General features: G+C 35.7%; 1 protein-coding gene across 2 annotated transcripts; it reads left to right on the top strand.

The window, feature by feature from the left end:
• Positions 1 to 9100: 9100 nt before the first annotated feature.
• LOC113345443 (F-box/FBD/LRR-repeat protein At1g16930-like) lies at positions 9101 to 12230 on the top strand. Of its 2 annotated transcripts, none has more exons than XM_026589221.1 (5): positions 9101 to 9513; positions 11086 to 11199; positions 11317 to 11355; positions 11460 to 11753; positions 11960 to 12230. In XM_026589221.1, the coding sequence occupies exons 1-5, from the start codon at positions 9238 to 9240 to the stop codon at positions 11978 to 11980; spliced, it is 744 nt and encodes a 247-aa protein (XP_026445006.1). In that variant the 5' UTR covers positions 9101 to 9237; the 3' UTR covers positions 11981 to 12230. The 2 variants fall into 2 exon arrangements, with proteins under 2 accessions (XP_026445006.1, XP_026445005.1); XM_026589220.1 differs by having other exon boundaries at positions 9101 to 10248.
• Positions 12231 to 22886: the final 10656 nt, after the last annotated feature.

The following is a 22886-nucleotide window of genomic DNA, read 5'->3' as shown; positions in this document are numbered from 1 at the left end:
CGAATAATCGTTTTTAGAAAATAACCAACTTAAGTACCCGGAATAAGTTTGTAAATAGTTCACAAACTCCAGCAGATTTTCTCGGGAAGAACCTCCGACGGTACGTGGACTGGGTTCCCGGACTCTGTTCTGGTTTTCATGATCAACAAAGTACGCATACTTTGGTTCAAGGAATAAGGACTTATACATGTATGATTTATCACACAATTATTATATCCAACAATGGTTATATAATCTAAACTCTCATTTCAATCATTGAAACATTCTTAGAGGACGTTACATAGTTGTTGTGCACAAACCATTTTTCGTCAAAGCCATTTTCAAGTGATTGAAACTTAACATGACTTTCGTCACTAGTAAAGATGAACTTGGACAAAGCGAAAGCTTACCAATACATATTTCGAGAAATAGATAAACGAGATAAACTCGGCTCGAAATAGCAAATGTGTATAATCAAAGTCTATATAGCAAAACCACTTTTGTATCAAGATAGGAGATAGAGTATATAAACTTTTGAGTGATGGATAAGTTCAAGTCTCCACATACCTTTTAGTCGATGAAGTTTCACCAGTTCCTTGAGTAGTTCATCGTCTTTGTATGATGATCGCCATGGAGTCTTGAGCTCAACTACACTTTTTATTCTAGTCCGAGACTTAGCTAATAGTAGACTAGAAATCAAGATTTATAGTTTTGATCACTAACATTGACAAACGTGCTTGAGATAGCAACGCATGTGAGTTCGACCGAGCAGTGCTCTAACAAAAGAAATGAAATGCTGATCTCCTCACCCAAAATAGTACCAAATAGATGCAGCAATTTTGGATTTATAAACTATAAACCTTATAAATGTTCCATGGCTTTTGTACGGTGATGCTTTCCCGTTAACCAAATGGCACCCGGGAATGACAACAAAAAGAAACAGCCTCAAAACTATTGCAGTTTGGGTGAAACTTTTAAATATTCAACATTTTCATTTCAATGAATACATCATAGCTCAAATAGGTACACATCTTGGTTTTGTCATTAGATTATCACCGTCAATGTTATCCCAGCGCCTGGTCAGGATGTTTTTGCTAGAATTGACATTAACATTGAAAAACCATTGATCACTAATGCTAGAGTGAAAGTAGGTAACCATGCTGAGTCCCGCATCTTCTTTGGATACATGGACCTGCCATTTAGAGTTTGCAATTATTGCAACAGATTAAGTCACATTGAAGAATCATGTGCTATTAAACACAACCTCCCCCTTGAGTGTATTTATGAAGAACGTCCGACATCGGTCTCTGCTGTGGAATCTCAAAGTTGGGATTCTGATTTCAAGGTATTTATAAATGAAAAAATCGACAGGGATACTTTCTATGATGCGGCGTATGGACCTACATATCAATACCCCTCACCTAACATGGTCTTTCAGGACAACGAATTTCTATCTTTAACCTCTTCCATCAGTCCTATCCAAATAGACTATTCAGAAGAGAGCAACAAGGATGAAGATCTTATTGATATTGAAGATTCAATTCTTGGCAAGAGAACTAGAATCTGGGATTCCCCACCAAATCCCCTATTTTACCCTCTATCTCCTTACCAAGAAATTTCAGATCTTGACTTCAAAATTCATAACTCAGGTCTATTACAAGATGTGGTCAATCATATACTATCAACAACCCCGATCCAAGAAGATTTCATCACTTGGAGTCTAATTTGGTTCAGATTGAAGAATATATTGATTAGTACTTCACATCAGAAAAGGACATCTCTGCAAACAATACTTTGCACAAGCCTGCATTCTGCATCACTCTTTTAGACTCATCTGCATCTATTGATTCTCCTAAGCCGGGTTTTTGCATTTCTATTTCTGATCCATTCATCTCTTTAGGTTCCCCTCAGTCTTCCATTGCATCCAATGAATCCATTACTTTATTAGTTGAAGATTCACTTTTTTCTGCATCTCATGAGAATTTTGAAATGAAACTTCTGGATCAATTTGGTTCTTTCGAGGTGGGATCATCTTCACTATCCAAGGATATTGTATCCATAAATGAAAAGATTGAACAACTACAAGTTCAGGCTGCTGAAAAAGGAAAAGGAAAAATCCGGGTACGTCTCCAATCACATGGTGTCTCTTTTTTCATCATATAATACTTCTCTAAAAAATATTAGTCTGCTTCTGAACCGCGATCTTACATACTTTGTCCTTCTATTCGGCACTTTCTGTTTTTTTTCTCTAGTACTTGTTGATAGTATCTTCACTGTTTTTTGACATTTCAACTTTACCTCTGAACCATGAAAATTTTGGCATGGAACACACAAGGGTGTGGACAAAAGAAAACCCAACAGCATCTTAACACTATCATAAACTTAGAAAAATCAGATGTTATGTTCCTCTCTGAAACCAAGTCAAAGAGGGGCTTAATGAGGAACATATTGAACTACTTCCCAAATACCCACATTGTAGACCCAGATGAAATAGCTGGGGGACTTGCAATTGCCTGGGTAGATGGATTTCATTTTGAAGTGGTTCAATCTAATCTTAACATGATTAATGTAATTGTAAAAAACAATTTCCATTCTAAGGAATGGTAACTCACATGTTTCTATGGGTCACCTAAAAATGATCTAAAATTACAAGTGATGGGATATTTACAAGATATATCCCAAAGGGTTAACCAAATTCCATGGATGGTAATTGGTTATTTAAACATCATCTTCAATGAAGATGAAAAAGAATGAGGGTAGCCTTTTAATAGAAAAAAATTGAGCCAGTCATGAACTCATTTCAGAGGACTGGATTGGAAGATATAGGATATAAAGGAAACATCTTTACCTAGATTAATAAGAGAGAGGGAAAAGAAAATATCAAGCAAAGGCTTGATAGAGCAATGGAAAATGCTGAAGGGATTTTACAATTCAGTGAAGCATCTCTGGAAAATTTAGTAGCCATTGCTTCAGATCATAGCCCAGTATGCTTATCCTTAAAACCTAGGATTATGCATTTAGTTCCAACTTTTAAATTCTATGACACTTGGTCGAAGGAACCATCCAGCATAGATGTTATTAAAGAGTCCTGGAATATCCACACTAACAAGCCAGTGTTGGACCTTCTAGAAAATATAGCAATGCTAGGGGAGAATCTCAGCACTTGGAAGATTAATGTTTTTGGTAACTCTAACAAGAAAATAAAGATTCCGATCAAAACTATTGAAAACATGTCTGCAAAACCCTTTGTTGATACAACAATTAACCTGTTAAATAAAAAAACTTTAGAATTAGAAGCCTCGTACGATACACAAGAGGTTATTGCTAAACAACAGTCTAGAAACAACATAATAGCATTGAGAGAAAGAAATATCAACTTTTTTGATGTAACAACTTTAAAAAGAAAAAAAAGAAACCACATTGAATGTATACAGGATAAGAATGACAAGGTAGTAAAATCTAGGAATAAAGTTGAGGAGGTTTTAACTTCTTATTTCACAGATTTATTCACTGAAACTAGCTCTACTACTGAGACACATATTTTTAACCACATAACACCTTGCATTACAGCAGAGGAGAACTCGGCTCTAGCTGATATTCCTTCCAAGGAGGAGATTTGGATAGTAGTAAAAAACTTAAAATCCAATAAAGCATCGGGACCAGATGGATTCCCGGTTAGCTTCTTCAAACATAATTGGGAGTTTTTTAGGACACAACTGGTGGCAGCAAAACATGATTTTTAAAAAAATAAGCATCTTCATAGCAACCTAAACAAAACTTTCCTGTTTCTCATTCCCAAAATTAAAAATCCAAAAACACCAGCTGATTTCAGACCAATTGGTCTGTGCAACACACCGTATAAAGTTATAGCAAAATTCGTGGCAAATAGGTTCAAAAAAACTTTAGCAAAGATAATATCTCCTTTGCAATCTGCTTTCCTTTCCTCTAGGAAAATTTCAGATAATATAATCATTGCACATGAAATAATCCACTCAATGAAAAAGTAGGAAAAAAACAGGAAACATTGGTCTTAAGATTGATATGTCGAAAGCCTTCGACAGATTAAACTGGAAATTTATAATAACACTATGAAATCTTTCAGTTTCTCTAAAGAGTGGTGTCAGCTGATATTCCAATGCATTTCTTCAACATCTATTGTTGTTCTTTTTAATGGTAATCATTTCCATGAATTTAATCCCTCTAGAGGGATTAGGCAGGGAGATCCTATGTTTCCATACTTGTTTATATTATGTATGGAGGTGTTCTCTCATCTTTTGTGTCATCTGCAAACTTCTAAAACAATACATGGAATCAGGCTAACTCCTAAAGCTACACCAGTATCTCACTTATTATTTGCAGATGATTTGCTTCTGTTTACTAGAGCTGACCTTGACAGCTGTAAACATCTTCTTGATGCAATAAACCTTTTTAGTGTTACCTCGAGACAGGTAATAAATTTTTCTAAATCTGGATTGTTCTTTAGCAAGAGAGTTCATAACAAGCATCAAGGGATAATACGTAGATTGCTGAAGATCAAGAAAATAAACATAAAAGATACTCACCTATGGGTTCCATTATTCATCGACAGATCAAAACTGAAAGCTTTTGATAGTATCATAGGAAAAATGGAACAAAGGATTAAAAACTGGCTAGATTTTTTTTTATCTCAACCGAGTAAATTGTGTTGAACAAATCTATCTTATCTAGCATGCCAATATTTACTATGGGATGTTTCGTTCTTCCAAAGAAAATAACAAAGAGAATTAATGACATTCAGCAAGATTTTTGGTGGGGAAAAAACACTAACTCTAAAGGTATTTACATCAAATCCTTTGATTTCCTGTGTAGGCCTATAGAGTAAGAGGGCTTAGGTTTCAAAGAATCTAACAAAATTAATAGCCTGGAGATTAGTCAGCAGACCGGATGATCTGTGGGCTCAAATTCTCAAAGGAAAATATTCCCAAAAAAAATGGAGCTCTTCTTTCTAAAAAGAAATATAATGCATCTTGGATATGGAACTGTATTCTTCAAGGAATAGAACATATAAAAAAAATAGTATTTGGTAAGTAGGGGATGTAAACTCTATCAACATCTGGGAAGATAAGTATCTACTAACCAGAGAAGAGATTTTGCCTAAATCTGTTCTCACAAGAAACTTAAACATAACACTTGTATCAGAGTTAATCGACTCTGAAACAAAAAAGTGGAATATCAACTTACTAAATTCAATTTTCGAAAAACCCTTAGTGGAAGAAATATTAAACATTAAGTTGTATACTACATAAGATAAATCTCTGAAAAAAGATAAAATCAGGTGGACACTAACAAAGAATGGTGATTTTACTATGAAATCGCTATACGCCAAACTACAAAATCAAGCTTCTGTAACTCCTGCTCAAACTAAATTTTTTTGGAGGGGCCTATGGAATATGGATACATCTCAAAGAATAAAAGTTATTCTTATGGAAATGTCTACAAGATGTATTACCCAAAAGACAGAAGCTAGGAATTGATGAAAAGTGTGTTTTCTGCCAACAAAATGAAGAATCAACTTTTCACTTATTCTTTGATTGTGATTATGCAAAAGCAGTCTGGAATTTGCAACCATTTCCAGTTCAGGGAGTCTTTTCTAACCCTCACTCTCATAACATCTCCTTCTTAGATATCTATAATGTTTGGAAAGAAGATGAAATGAATTCCATCTTTATGGCCCTAGCAGCAACTAAATGTTGGTTTATCTGGAAAGAACGTTGCCTTAGGTTGTTTGAAAACAAAAAAAAGGTCACCTGAATAGTTAGCTCTAGTCATATCAAAACATTATGATAATTGGCATCCAGTGACACAGAAAATGACAATAATTCAATATAGTCAAACACATCATACTTAGGAAATTTGGAACCTTCCAAACCCTAGAACTCTAAAATAAACTGCGATGCCTCTTGGTTATCTCCTAAAACTGATGCATGTATTGGTTTTATCTTACGCAATTGGACAGGTACATTCAGAGAAGCAGGAATGGCAAGATGCGGGACTTCATCAGCAGAAGAAGGAGAAGCTTTAGCTTTGCTAAAAACAACAGAATGGGCTATCACAAAGGAACTGCAAAATATGGTCATTGAATGAGACAACAAAAGCAACTATTAGTTATCTACTAGGACAAGACACATCAATCAACTGGCAAACAAATGCAATATTAGATGAAGTTAAGAAGCAAGCATCACAACTGCTTTCTTTTGGAGGTTTTCAGCTTGTCAACAGATTGGGAAATAAAGTGGCAGACCTTCTGGCAAAGAAAGGAAAAAAAGAAACTTCTGTTGATTTAAGTTTTTATGACGCACCATGTTTTTAATTCCTGCAATAGCTTATAACACTATCAAAGCTTTTGAATTCTGTAATATAAATGCAAACTCTGTATCCGTTTCAGTGGATGTTAATCATACAGGTTCAGTCATCGGACGGACTGCTCAACCTGAGCTGGTTCCAAATGAGACTGAATCTGCAGATTAGTTTTCCGTGTAGTAATCTATCCTTTTATCAAAAATAAAATAATATATATATATATATATATAAACCTTATAAACTCGATTAGGATATACAAGAAAGCAGCAGCGCCATTGATAATTGACCACATTTCACATATTCAAAGTGAAAATTCAAAGAATTGTCTTCGGGATATACGGAATCGGATCGACTCATTTTATCAGTTCACTTCCGCGGTTTCACCACTTTTTTGCATGAACCCACATTTGGGGATATCCTCGCACATTGAGGGATATTCCACTACTATTGCCATGAACCAACATTTGAGGGCAGGTAAAATGAACTCAAAATAAAAGTTAGTCTAAATTAGAGCTGGCAAACGGGCGGGTCGGGGCTTTCCCGTTATGGGTTACACGGGTTCGGGTTAATACGGGTTAAAAACCGCGGGTCAGTTTTCTTAACGGGTGGTCAATTCTTCAACCCGTGCCCGTAACGGGTTAAGCTTGCGGGTTCGCGGGTTACTTAGTCCGTTTCTGGTTACTCAACTGAGTGACTGAGTCAACTCACCAGAAACCAATTTGACAGAGTTTCCTCCGATATCTGGTCTATTTCCGGCCATATTCAGGCCATCTAAAGCTCCTTCTCTGCAACCTAACAATAATCTCTAATTCATTTGATATTTAGATTCAATTCAATCAACTTATCAACACTTCAACAGAATTGTCGCACCAAAATTTAAGATCAAGAAAATTGAAATACTTAAGTAACTTAACCACATTAGTTTTGTAGTTATGCACTTTAAAAGGAACACAGTACATGCACTTTAAAAGGAACAAAGTACAGTAGTACACTAGTCATTAGTTCATGGTATCTTCAACAAAGAAAAACACCCTTCAAGACCGTAGTAATACCATTGTTTGTACTTTGTGACTTTTCAACAATAAAGATATTAATAACCACTTCCCGCACAAAATATATATTATGGTCAATCAGAAAAAGTGATAATTGTCCAAAAAAAAACATCTCCAATCTCTTTTGTATACAAATTGGAGAGACTGTGATAACTTTCTGTCCAAAAAAACATTCCCAATTTCTCATTTTCCATGTCTATCTTTGAGTTGCTCCAACTATTCAATATGAATTTGTCACTTCAAGCAAAAATAAATCAAACAAAAGAAAAGATTCAAGTCAAAAACATAAAATTTGCATATTTACCCTGCTTTATATTGAAGAAGTGCGTATACTAATTAGACGCATAAGAACTTACTTCGTCATCCTCCACAGCTCTATCCTCCACTGCACCAAGTTCAAATCCTAATACATCTTCTCCAATAATCCCATTGTCCTTATCCCAATCTTCTTTTCCTACATGGATTAAAAACAATCAAAGTTATATCTGAAATTTAGACATTCAACTAAATGAAATATTACTGACTAACGCGGCGCCACTTAGGCACACTTACCAACTCCATGGTCCCAATCACGAGTTGTTATCACCGCCTCAGCATTTTCAGGTAATAAAGAACTACGAAATCGATCAATTACCCTACCACCAATGCTAAATGCAGATTCTGAAGCGACAGTTGAAATAGGAATTGACAAGATATCCCCTGCCATTCTTGAAAGTACTGGAAATCGTTGTTCGTGGCCTTTCCAGTACATTAGGATGTCGAATGGGACATTTCGTTGACATCCATGTTTCTCACTAAGATATAGATCTAACTCTGACAAGTCAGATTGCAGATCACCACCATTTTCCTGTGCTGCAGCATATTCCTGCATGAAACAAGCAAGAAGTTAGAAATGAGTACAAGGAAGAACATCACAGATTCACAAACACACTTGGTTAAAACACAAAACAATACAAGACCACATGTACTCCATAAATAAGCTTTAAAATTACCTGGAACCACTCACTTCCTTGATGGGCAGAATTCCCACCAGTTTGAATAACCACATTCTGAGTTCCAGTTCCAGAAGCTCTTGAAAAGGTGTAATACTCGTTATAAAGTTTTTTCATATTTTCACGCACAACTTCAACTTTACTTTCTAGTTCTCTTACATCAGGATACAACTTGGAGTAGGCAAAGCTTAGATACTGCAGTTTACATCTAGGATCTAACACAAGTGCCATAGCCAATATAGGACTCAAGTTTGTCCAATAACTGTCAAATTTTTGTTGCATCTCTTTTACCATGTCTCTAATGAATTCAATTTCATTTGTGCTTTCTTTTTTTAGTAACACCTGAACTTGATAGACTCCTTCAAAATATAGATCGGAAGTAGGATACTTACTACCAGAAAATAATGTTGTGAGATCATAAAACGTCTTGAGAAACTTTGTGACAACTTCAATTTGCTCCCATTCTTCATCAGTTGGCGGTGTTTATAGTCTGGATCCACCTCCTTCAAATGAGAGAAAACAGCTCTATACGCAAGACAACTATCTAACATGGGATAGGTTGAATTCCACCTGTATAAAACAAGTCCACGGATATCGCGATGGTGAAATCCCGAACATCGAAGTTCACATTTTACCATTTGATAATCCTAACCGTTCATTTGAGGTATTTGACTGCAACAACTAGCAGTAAATACAGAACAGTCTTTTGAGGTTTACCCTTTTCCCCAAAATATCAGCACTGCCGTTGAACCCAATGTTCATTCTTCTCCAGTCCAGTCCTCCATTAACGATTCCTTCTTAATTAGGTTAAGATCTTCAGTTTTGAGTGAAAATTGCTGAATTGTATCTGCGTTATTAGGTCATACTAATTAAGAATGGAAAGAGGAGATTCAAGTTCTGGAGAAGATAGGATCAGTCAATTACCAGATTCCATAATTCATCACATCCTATCTTTCCTGAGCGACACCACATATGCGGTTCAGACATGTGTTTTGTCTAAAAGATGGCGATATCTGTGGACTTCTCTGCCGGTGCTAAAATTCAGTGACGAATTTCACCATCGCGATTCAGATGTTGATGACATTGACAATGTTGATGGTGATCTTCAAGACATGTGTTTTGTCAACCGCTATATCAAATTTGTCGACAAGGTACTCACTCTCCGTGACAACAACTCTGATATACAAATATTTCATTTTCAATATTCTCCATCTTACAACAACCCTGATGAGAAATCAGATAGATTCGTAAATACATGTATCGCCGCTGCTGCCAGCCATAATGTTCAGGAATTATACGTTAAGATTAAACCTCATAACGATTTGGAGTTTCGTTTGTTAAGTACTTGTAAATCGTTGACGAAACTGGAGCTGGAATTGTCTGGTTATGACGATGGTGATTATAACAACTGCTCCATCATTTGTATTCCTCGTGAAATAAGTTTTCCTAGGCTCGAATCGTTGTGTATGATCCTTAAATTTTTTCCATTTGATGACGAGGAATCAACTAATAAGTTCTTTTCAAGTTTTCCTAATCTAGAATCGTTGGTAATAGTTTTTCGGGGATGGAGCAGTGGATTCCGGGATATGAATCTTACAATTTCTTTGCCTAAACTCAAGTGTTTCAGCTTCAAGGTTGAGGATCAGGGTTATGAAATCAATAGTGTGATTAAACTGTATGCACCAAGTCTGACATCCTTCATTTGTAATAGTGACATGGTAACAAGTTTCATTGTAGAGAATCTTCCATCTCTAGTAACTGCTGAAATTCAGATATGCGTTGCTGCGAGTGGTAGAGAGAAAGAATTTTATGCCCAACGTACGATGGGACTTTTGAGAGGGATTCGTTCTGTCAAAGTATTAACTTTAAATTTTTCTATCCTCAAGGTATGGCGTTTGACCTTCTTCACTTGTTTAGTTGGTGTTTTCTACTTTTTAACAGTAATTTTAATTGGAAAACCGTTATGTTTTCTTCCTGCTCAATGTTGTCAGAAGAGGGGGGTGCACCTCTTGGTGTTTACGTGACACATTATACCTATGTTAGGTTTTGGTGTGATTTCCTTGGGGTGATCCTAGGTGAGCTCACCCAAGCCCCTAAGCGCACTCCAAGTCCCTTGGGGTACCGCTAGGTGAGCTCTAAGCGCACCTTTCATTGACCCGTGAAAGTTGGTCTGCTGAATTGCACCCACCCTCGGAATCTGAACCGAATGCATTGTTGTTGCCTCGGCACAGTTTCATCAATCATAGCGTCTTACGTGTTGACAAGGGGTTCTTGATTGGAATCCTTATTTAATGTCATTGCAACTTCTGCTAGTGTAGTTTTGCGAAAGAAAACATAGAGGCCATCGCACATCTATGTTGCAAACCTCAAATATTGTCTAGAAATATGCTAATCTATTGCTCTTAACAGCTTAACCAATACTTTTTAGGCCTTCGCTATGCTGGTTTTAGATGGATGTTTAAGGATGCCTGGTATATAACTAAGGCATTGGTAATTAATGAATGAGATATGTTAGACGCAGATGCCTAAAGCTAGGCATTTGCAGCACCCACCACCATGGGATACATATTTCTTTATTGTATTTAACCAATTGTCGTTTTCATGTTTCTTGCAATGTAAATATAATCTGAATGATATTTACTTATTTATTTTATGTACCAAGAAATTTAGGTTGAGCTCCTGATACACTAGACACTCAGCCGCTTGAACTTTTTAATTTTCAGAATTTGGAGCTCCAGACGGACCAGACCTGCTTTTCGAGAGACTGCCTGCGTTGGGTATTCTATATACTTAAGAGTTTTCCTGATATAGAATCTGTTTCCCTGCGCATATCACAGGTTTTAACCTAATTTATTTGTCATTACTTTTACTTATACATTTCGCTCAAAGTAACTCATTCTTAATAAGACAAGATAATTGCGTTGCTTTAACGTTTGGTAATGTTCAATTTCCAGCATCACGACGAGCCTCTATTAGATGAATATCGTGAAGAGGTATTTATCAAGCACTTCATAAGGATTTCTCATAATTATCAAACACTAGATTTGAGATCTATAAAGTTTGTTTAGTTTTAATACCATATCTGGTTATCATCTAGGTAAAATCTTATCCAGAGAACATAAGAGGAGACTACTGGGATGCAGAGTTATCTTTGCCGTGCATGATATGTCACCTAAAGTTTGTGGAGATTAATGGTCTTTGTGGATGTGCTGATGAACTGAAGTTTTTAGAGATATTGTTGAAACATGCCACGGTGTTGGAGAAATTGGTAGTCGCCAGTGATGCTACTGAACGAGACTCACAATTGGAGAAACGGATGGCGAAATTTAGTGAGAAGTTGCTAAAGTTTCCTACAGCGTCCAAGAAAATCCTTATCTTCTTAAAATCCTCAGTAAGTTTACTTTGGGATATCCATTTCAGTTTTCTTTTTTTCATGCACACTATCTAATCTAAATATCGAGGGAAAATTGCCTCTTTTCCACTGTGAGCTGATAGCTAATGAATATTAAACGGACCTTCAATATTTTTTCCTGTTACTATTATTGTCTGCCCCAAGAAATTTTCATATATCTCTAATTTTCCAATCACTCTTTTCAGGTGCTTCTGGATGGTCTATGAATTTGCAGAATAATAGAAGTGTTTAAGAAGTGCCTCCTCACACAGGACTGAGGAAGTCATCTAGCTAGTGCTAGTAGATAAATGTAGTTAACTGTTAGTTTTTTTTCCTTGTTATGATGAGATCTTCGATGGTCTTGAGCAGCACGTGACAAATGTTTCAGAGGAGTTCTGACCTTCCATTTGTTCAAACTTGCGACTGTCTTAACTTAAAACTGCTAAGATTTTGTCAACAGAATGCACGATGTTCAGAGATCAAGTCTGCATAATGCAAAACAAAAGTTTGGCATCGTAAAAGAAAATTAAAAAAAAAAAAAATACAAGAGATCAAAGCAGTTCTACCATTTGGATTTTTAAACTATGCAATTTTAGTGAAGGCTGAGTTGGATTCAAAAATGGAGGATTCGGTGGAATTACAAATCCCAAGGGGACGTGAATCTGAGAGATTTTAATGAATTAAGCACACTAGTTGTCTTGCATAGATCCTCAAAACAAAACAAAAATGGCCTTGCGTAGCTTAGTGACAAATGTGTGAGAGGAGTTCCGAATTCCTACGGAGAGAAAATTTATCTATATCTCTGGGATGATTCACATTTTATTCCACTGTGTCTATGGGTTAAGTTAATAGTCCGTTTGGATAGCATATTAGAAGATAGCACATTAAAAGTAATTTTTCGACTTCTAAAAATCGAAAAATCAGAAGTCAGTTTGGCTATCAAATTTCAAACGACTTCCAGAAGTCGATAAGTTAACTTTTTGTGAAGCAAAATCGTTTTGCTTTTGACTTCGACTTGTGCTTCTATTATCAGCACCATCGGGTTACATGGAATACTATCTTATATATACATGTAGGAAGAAAACCCTAGATACTATATTGGGCCCTACAAGCCCTACAACACTCCTCCTTGTGCGGTCCGGTAGGACTTTATATGCAGTGCTTCACATTTAGTGCTTCGAATATAGTTTTTCAAATGTCGTCCTCTCCTTGATGACCTGTGCCGAAATCAATTACCTCATTAAAACTTTGACTAGGAAAAACTCAATGGGACAAAACCTTGGTACAGCTCTTCACATGTAGTACTTCACATGTTGTCTCATATGTTACATATAGTTCATCACATGTAATAAGATATTTAAAGATCGTCGAGTCTAAGTTAATTGTCTCCTTAAAACTTCGTCAGGCTAACCCATAGGGACAAAACCTGAACTAAAGAAAAAGAATACAATGTTAGGTAAAATTAGAACATCGTTGGATGCGTATACATTGCCTCATTAAAACCTTGACAAGGAAAACCCAATGGGATAAAACCTTGACGAAGGGAAAAGAGTACAGTGTGACAGATGCAAGTAAAGGTGATTTGTTGCATATGATCACTTTGCTCTGTTGAAGTTGACTAGTTGCTTCACAACTCCTAAGGCAGAAAATATTCATGGGAAAAACAATAGCCTTAGATGGGAAATTACATTACCGGTGTTTGTTGTTGTCTCATTAAAAACCTTGCCGAGTAATAAAACCATGTGGGAAAAAGTAACCTCAGTGAAGGAAAATAGTTCAACACACCATTAGATGCTCCCCCTGATGTCAGACAATTTTCATTAGTCTAATGCAGTCAAAAGGCGTTTATCACACTTTACTTTGGTGACTTGAATGTTTATGAGACCTTGTTGTTGATTCTGGAAGTTACATTGCTTAACAGACTATCGCGTTTCATGTCTTTAATTCAGATATTTTCAGTAATATCAACGCAATCTTTATGTCTTCAACGTTCAACATACTTGATGCTTTTAGTGTTGTCTCGCTAAAAACCTTGTCGAGTAACAAAACCCATTGGGAAAAACTATTCTCGATCGAAGGGAAAAAGAGTACAAAACAGCTTCAATTTCGAAGTAAAATATGTCGACATCATATCCTTAGATCCTCCCCCTGATGTCGGCATCTCCCCATGATTACTTTCAGAGTTGTTCCAGACAGTTCCTTTAGTCATGTACTTTTCAAAACTGAATATCGGTAATGACTTAGAAAATAATCTACCATATCTCCTCCTGATAGCTTTCGTTAGAGAAGAGATTTGTATTCCTTCATAATCAACAACTATTGGATTGCCCTTTCATTAGCATTCCTTTTGATTTCTTTGTAGAGATAAAACAAATTTATGTCAATGATTGCTTTAAGTACATGATTACATTCGCTGTACCATTCGAATGACATTGCGTTGGCGCTGAGCTATATCTAGCTTACAAGTTTCCTGAGGATGCAAAATTTGATCGAGTAAATTATTATACTAAGTACAACAATGCGTCTATTATACTTGGATATTGGAATTTCATCCCCCAACATATCTTCGTCATCTTCCTTTAGACGAAATGGTCACTTACTTACATTTTAACCTCGACTAATCATGGGAGTGCTATCAGGATGCATGTCTTTGTTAAATTTCCTGACAACTTTAGACATATGCAAACTGGTGGAATAATATACCACAAGCTCAGTATTCGGCCGAGCTTTCCCCAGATTTTTCATCTCAAATTCGGATTTAAAATGGCTTTTAAGGTCTCTTATTACATCAAGAGTACCCATCATATCTGTACCATCGATATAAATAGCTACAATTCCAAATCAGGAAATTTCTTGTGAATGCACAAGGAAAAATAACTTACTTGTCTATCCCTTCCAAATCAAATAGCCACTTAGACGGGTATACAACATCCGCCTGATTGCTTCAATTTATAAGTGGGTGTTTTATCTGACTGTGAACACACTCTGTGGTTTAGAGTCATTTGATTTGGGCAACAAAAGGCTATCAAGTAGTTCTGTAAATATCTGTTATCTCTTGATTATTTCAGAGATACGTAACAACCACATACATATTGTAGCGCCTCCAAAGCTAGCAGCTGACTAATCCAAGAGATTAACTAAATAAAGAGGCATTAAGAAACCAAATCATAAACTTAAGCATTCAATTAAGAAATCTTCTACAAAACTTAACTTAAAACTATCCCCGCTCAGAAATATATAAATACAAGAACTTCTCTCAAATGATACATATATACAATAGTCATTTGGTTAACAAATATAGAATATATAACATAATAAACATAGCAGAAGTAATCTAACGAACTAGACGCTTGAAGCTTACGCTGCGCAACTCTGATCTGTCTCTGAAACTGAAAGTGGGAATGAGTGAGCACATCATCCCTAAAAGGGGTGCCCCGTAGGAATAACATTTAACTTTCATGCAATCATTGGAAATGATTTGAAAACAATTCTTGTTTTCCCTAACACTAAAACGCAACCAATTTCACAAAGGTAAACAATCATGTATATCGAACTAACTCCTTCCAAACAATATATAATATGGTGACTCGTCCCGCACCTAGATAACTATATGGTGAACTCGTCCCACACCTATTAAGCATAGCTCGAAAGTGAGTAGTATAAATGATGGAGTAGCATCTTATATACCACAGATGGAAATTCTCATTTCCAAACAATCAAATGGAAATTCTTATTTCCCAAACAATTCATGAAGACAAACAAATCATTACAATTCCTTTCCAAGCAATGGAAAGATTAAAAGAAATCAACAGTACTTTCGGAATTTTAAATAAAACAATGCATGGAATAGACAATTAGATAATGCATGAATTTGTTAAACTTAAACTTTGGTAAAAGAAAACAACAATAATCACAAAAGAGTTAAAAGTATTCCCACATACAGAACCACCCCTAATATCTACAACAACTCATTTACTGAGATCAACTCATAACACCTGTCAATTCATATACACAGACTCATTACCATCTCAAATTATATCTACATTATAATCTATTCAACTTCATTCATCTCAACCTACACCTCAGACACACACACACACACTAAATCCTAGTTGTATTCAAAGTAATACTCATGTCCTGTACAGCCAAACACATATGATATACCACCATCTACAGTTTAAACACCACTGCAACAATACAATTTCCTCATCCCAGCTTCAACAAAAACATCATCTTCATCAAACCAACAATTACAACTTGATTCCAACAAAACTTCATAATTCATATATCCACAACAATTCAATTCAAACAACAATCAAAAACTTGTCTACCTAACCTTATTCTTAAACACAACCATATGAATTGTTCGTTCTCTCTATAATTCAAAACAAACCGGTACTACAACCACACTCCATCTGCAACAGTAATAACTTCAGCTAAATATCCAATCAACCACCAACACACACTGCCTAACCACATCATCTCTTGTAACTCAGCACCAACAACATCTTCGCTCAACACAAATTCAGTTGGAACAATTCCAAAATCAACATCTTATTATCCGTAATCACAGTTTCATTTTAAATCACATCACATAACTCAATTATGAAGATGAGTAATTTTACCAGGTTAGCTAAGGAACAATTACCTCAACAATTGAAATGCCATCTCAACCATCTTCGTTACAGCAACCAGTTCACTACTCATAATAGCATCACCACCAATTTCATCTTCCACGACTTTCTTTACAAACCCTAATTTCTTCAATTCTTCCCTAGAACAACTCTAATATTTAATTGACTTCACCATATTCCTCAATAGATCAAACCCATCATTAATTCCTCATATTCATTACCAACCTAACTTCCAATTCATCTTGATAAACCAAATCAACTTCAGAACTTCGATTAAGCACCAACCCCTTCATTCATCATCCATCTGTCAATCGATACACAAATCAATTCAATATAATCTCAAACAACTCTAGAACCATAAATTGATTCTCTCTGTTACATCATCTCAAACAGAAACCCATAACTCTCCTCCTTATTAGTTAACGAGAACATCATCACCTTCATCGACTGAACAACTTCACCAATCGCTTCTCTCAAATCGATTCCCAGAATCGCCTCAACAGAAGAAGAGAAAGAGAAAAGAAGAAAGAAGAAGAAGAATGAAGAAGAAGAATAAAGAAATAAGAAAAGAATGCGAGTTTATCTGCTCGATTAGGTGAAGATAAGACCAACGACAGTGCTAAATGTAGTCTCCAAAATGATATGGGAAGGCCAGGTCAGTCAGAGTTCAAAATGACTAATCTGCCCTTCATACTTATCCGAGGATATCTTCTTTGCCTGGTATCCGATTATTATGTTCGAGTAGTCCATCTCGTATAACTTTTCGGTCCCTATCTAACGATACTAGTTTCGTATCTAGATCGTTGTTAGATTAGTTACTATTAATTAACCTTTGTGTTAAACTAAACGAGTCATTAGCGGCTAAGACGTCTCTTGACTAGTCTAATAGTGTTGACGAGCTTGAGGGTCCTTACACATATGCTGCATTTCAAGTCCTTTTGAAATTACCAAGCTAACTAAGTAATATAACGCTATAAAGTTCATTACAAGAGGACAATTCCAGGTCTTTGTGAGAAACCTCGCGCCACAAGGCGAGTCTTTATCCTTTAAGACTGCTTTCTTCTCATTATGCTTTGCGACAAATTAATCATGTATGTCCAGTAGGCTTTACACTTGGTTAGTTAGCACTATCACACCAAATACTTATATATTTGTCAAAGAACCAAGTTCTACCTGGATTGTATAGGCCAAATATGCTCTTCGTTGACATTAAGAAACAAGGAGCTTGGTTCGATATCATCTTGCTTTATTTCCTTAAGCAAGTGTATATGAAATTAATTACCAATATGCTCGCATGATCTTTCCATTGACTCGTGCGCATTTTCATAATCCACTTGGGATGTCATTGTTCTCTGGAATCATAAAACTTCAGAGCGTCCTCCAGTTTGATTCATGGACATATTCAAAGACAATACTATGAGATGATTTATGATGATATAAATAAGTTGTGCCTTTCTCACCTACTTCCTTTCTAAGTGAGCATTGATCGAACCAAGTGGTCTCTCCAACTTCCTTTATGGAGCCACGGCCTCAACCACACTTCCACTAAGTGTAGTTGCAACACCTTAGTCTATGGTGTATATGCCTTATTGAGGATTTGTAACCTTGCGGGTAGGTTTGCAGCGTGTATGTGTGATCTCATCACTTTAGCGACATCAATGTACATTCTGAAAATTGATTATTCATTGTCACTTCACATTTATATTTATGGAGTACAAGAATCAATATGAGACACAATGAGAACACACCATGACAATTCTTGTCGTTCCCTTAGAAAATACTTTTTCTTTTCTCCCCCTAACGACGGGAAGACTGGCTCATTAAAGAGATAACCCGCAAATCTAGCGGTAAGAGATCTCCTGCAAAAAGGTTTGAAATGCGGATAATTATTGGGAACTCATTTCCAACATAACTACTTAACAGTTTTGAAGACCCATCATAGTACGATGTGGAGTCGTAATGACACATATATAGTGCAACCAAAAATGCGTAAAAACACGAATGTCAGGCTTAATTCCAGTTACCAACCGGTACGCATAAAAGGTTGACTAATACTGGGTTCTATAGCGAATTAAGTAAATATGCGTGTAATATTGCATATCCCCCGAGCATCTATAAGAAGGTTGTTACGCATAACCTATCCTTAGACACCATATATAACCTTTGATGGTAGCCTATGCGAGACCATGGGGTATATGATGATCTACAATGATCCTATTAAATATGCAATATCCATCAAGTCTTTTTGATGTAAAATATCTAGCAATAACAAGGTTGGTGAGACCTTAAATTGTATAATATGTGTTAGAATTGTTTCAAAAACGCATAATTTCTTGTGAACAATAATTCAACACTTTGAATCATCCACCAGAGCCATAAATCACTTGAATGGTCAGCATTCTACATGGATATGTCCACAAATATCACCTTGTTTCTTTTGTAAAAATGGGTCGTTTACCATTTTCATCTTAGAATGGTCTCAATAATTTTTTAATAAAGAATGACTTTGTAAAATGAGTTAGTTACATGCTTTATTACTTTAAAAGCATAATGTGAGGGGTGGTGGTGTTTCTAGTACTTTAGAAAGAGTTGATTGTGAGAGATGCCGTCACTTTGCATTCTTTAACTCAAATAAAAGGATGTCCATTTGAGTTTTTTCAAAATATAACATCATATCACAACCAAAGTGTCTTTATGGTTATTAAAAACCTGAGTGAGTCAATTCCAACATTACATTGTCAAATATCCAAGTTTTAGTGATTTAAAGTTCACTAGACTAATTGACTCATTATTTTCTTTAAAATGTGATTCCTTTCACATTCATTGGAGGTAATTTGTAGATGCATTCCCATTCTCACGGTTAGTTTTCGTTCAATAACCGTTTGCACAGGCTTCGTAGAAAATTAACAAAGTGTGACTAGCTCTTGGTTCTTACAAAGCTCATGTAACTTTTAATCTTTATACTAATTAGGCAACAAAGATTGAGCATTCCTTCGCTAGGCTATTATCTGTAATGATCCAATCATTGCATGGTATTGCATAAGGAAACAATTCAACAAGCAGTTTAATATATTTTCTTAAGAGCTTCGTGTAATAAGTGGTGTGGCCTTATTACGTAAGAAAAGAAAATTTATCTCATTTACTTTAAAGTGTTACAGTTCATGAGGATGATATACTTTTCATCATAATGTACGAACGATCCTTTCAACTCGAGTACTTATGAGTATATCTCAAGTGCTTTAGAGTATTTCAGTCTCATGGAAATGATATACTTTTCATTTCATAAGTACAAACTATGAATTTAGTTCTTCGCTTAAAAAAGTTCTTTATTTTAACTTAAAAAAATGTTTACTAAACTACCATACAATCAATAGTCCAGGATCAATTCATACAAAATTCAGTTGAATAAAGATAATTAATAAAAACTTATCAAAATGTGTATTAATTGGGCAAGTTTCTCATTGCCACTGAAGTTGACAAGCGCGGGTATGACCTTCTTTTAACATATAGTGAGCTTATTGTCATTTAAACTCTCTATATATCTCGTAGTTGGCTGCTACTACATGATACATGCATTCCATCACTTGTACCGTACTCAGTAAATGTTTATACCAAGCGTCCAACTCTGATTCCAATGAGTCAGAATTACGTCTCTGTCTCATGCTTAGTAAATACATTTAATTTGTATTGTTACTACTTGAGCCAATATTAAAAGTGTTTTAAATTCCAATGAACATTCAAATTTTCAGGGGAAAAATTTCATGAATGTTTCAAAAACTTCTTTTAGAGCATTCCATCGTCTGAAATCAATATGTCGCCTTAAACGTAGAAGTTATGCCTTCATCTTTTGAACAATGCATCGTCTTTGGTTGAACGTTTCATGATGGAAGTAAATACCTTGTAGATACAATTGACTTCTGTATCAGAGGCTCTTTAATGGCGCTCAAGTACTTCTGAGTCCAAAAGGTCAAATTTTGATCGAGTTGGTTTAATCAGAACCCGGTCAACAGATTGGTCAATGCCCGGTCCATTGGGTTGACTATGACATTGTTAACAAAAGTCCACGTATATGTTCCATCATATGTGAAGTTCTTAGGCCCATTGATAATAAACATGAAACTATTAGCATATGAGTCCAAAACATATCGTTAACCCTAAAAATTGAAAAATTCTTCTTTCAACGGTTCAACTGTTCTGATCGACAGACAAATGCATCATAGTCCGATCATGATGAAATATTTACATATGATTCATCACAATGTTTCTATAAACATAATACAATTTCAAGGAAATCCAACGGCCAGATAAAAATATATTTATGATGCCGTATGACTGTTCCAATTAACGTTTTTGTGGACACAGCTGAAAATATCATGTACTTTGGAGTATTTCCCATGGTTGGATCTTTATGAAATTTTTACAGTGGCTCAAGGGGAACAATATGTAACACATAACAAAAACCCAGCCTAATCTAACGGTTGGAATTCCTAAAACTTAGGTTTTTCGACGTTGTTATAAATTAGGATTTTCCTGAACGTACACGGATTCATTAAAATCCAGTTTTGGAGATTGCAGAGTAAGTAATAACTAAGTTTGTTGAACGTATTAAAATTTCATGAAAATCTGACGATGAAATATCTATGTTTTATAATCATATGTTTGTGAAACCCTAATATAAACTACAAAAACGAAATTTCCTTGTTCAAAAGAAATACCTGGTAACGCATCCATGTTGATAAAAAAAAATAGGATCAGAACCTCGCTAATCTTCAAGGAATAATCCATAACCAATCTTGAACGAAGAGAGAAAAGAAAAATTGCACCAGTTGGTAGAGTCGTGCTGATAACGTGTTGCAGTGGAAAATATGGAGAAAATAAAGAGACAAAGAGAGGTTTCTATTATCAGCACCATCAGTTACATGGAATACTATCCTATATATACATGTACGAAAAAACCCTAAATACTATATTGGGCCGCACATTAATGGGCTACAAGCCCTACAACATATCCATGCTTTTTCTCCCATCCGCTCATTTTAACAGAACAGTGTTCGAGGTTAACCCTTTTCCCAGAACCCAATCTTCATTCTTCTCCACCATTAACGATTCCTAAACTACTCATCTGCTTATTCATTATGTATGATTCTGATTTGGTTAATTTCCCCTTCATCGAATCTCACTGAGGAAGTAAAGTAAAGTTTAGATCTTCAGTTTTGAGTGAGAATTCTATTTGCGTTATTAAGTCATACTATTAAGAATGGAAAGAGGATTGAAGACATGAATGCAACGTAAAAAAATTATTTACCCTAAGGTGAGCTCCTAAGCCCCTCCAAGTTCCTTGGGTACCTCTAGATGAGCTCTACACTCACCTTCCGTTGACTCGTGGAAGTTGGTCGGCTGAATTGCACCCACCCTCAGAATCTGACCTGAATGCAACGTTGTTGCCTCGGCACAGTTTTATCAATCATAGCGTCTGAATTCTTGGCGAGGGTGCTTGATTTGAATCCTTATTCCATATTTTGCAAAAGTAAACATAGAGGCCATCACTAATCAATGATGCAAACCTAGAAAATTGGCTTGAAATTTATGAGTCTGATACCAAGATAGATTTGATATCTATATTGTTAAAGAGCAATTCCTATGGAATGAACAAATCTGGAGTTTGTTCATTTTCTCCCACTATGGAATGAACAAATACAAAAAATAGATGTTCAACCAACATATTTGTTGGTTTGAACATCGAGTCGGAACAACCAGCGCACGTCTGTTGTGAAGACGCGTGATCGTGTCATTGACGCTGCGTTCGAATGAATGTCGTCGGCGCTCGAAATCACATATTCTCTATCAAAAACCTGATTATTATAATTATGGTTTATTTTTTATTATTTATTTTATTAGCTAAATAATTTGTGGGACCAAACTCTTATTAGTTTTGTTTATTATATAAATAAAATGATTAGTGGGATCCAACTCTTATTAGTTTATGTTAATAAAATCAATAGTGGGACCTTAAAATATCAGATTTGTTCATTTTGCCTTATTTTCCATAGTGGAGAATGCAGTTTGTTCATCCACGTGGCTCAACAAAACAATATGTTTGTTGATTGGCATAAGAATTGCCCCAAGGGTTGGATAATATTGATTAGGAAAGAATATGTTTCTGTTACAGGGGACCTGCGTATATATACTCGACTCATTCACTCTTCCTCTCTTACACAGCACACGGCACACTCTCGTAACCAGACTCACTTACACCTCACATGCACTCAGTCATATACACATGCTATTAATGATAATGATTACCGTGATGGACCAGTGGATTCCGTGATATGAATCTTACAATTTCTTTGCCTAAACTCAAGTGTTTCAGCTTCAAGGTTGAGGATCAGGGTTATGAAATCAATAGTGTGATTAAACTGTATGCACCAAGTCTGACATCCTTCATTTGTAATAGTGACATGGTAACAAGTTTCATTGTAGAGAATCTTCCATCTCTAGT

This window comes from Papaver somniferum, unplaced genomic scaffold (genome assembly GCF_003573695.1).
Source record: "Papaver somniferum cultivar HN1 unplaced genomic scaffold, ASM357369v1 unplaced-scaffold_81, whole genome shotgun sequence".
In the NCBI taxonomy this organism is placed as follows: Eukaryota; Viridiplantae; Streptophyta; class Magnoliopsida; order Ranunculales; family Papaveraceae; genus Papaver; species Papaver somniferum.
The sequence above is the reverse complement of the archived record's forward strand: the minus strand, read 5'-3'. Positions and strand labels throughout refer to the sequence as shown.

Excerpts from the sequence above, each read along its gene's own strand:
- LOC113345443 (XM_026589220.1), top strand. The coding sequence starts at position 9,238 with ATGGAAAGAGGAGATTCAAGTTCTGGAGAAGATAGGATCAGTCAATTA. Across the intron at positions 11,200-11,316 it reads TTTCCCTGCGCATATCACAG|CATCACGACGAGCCTCTATT; the intron begins GTTTTAACCTAA and ends TTCAATTTCCAG. Across the intron at positions 11,356-11,459 it reads TAGATGAATATCGTGAAGAG|GTAAAATCTTATCCAGAGAA; the intron begins GTATTTATCAAG and ends GTTATCATCTAG.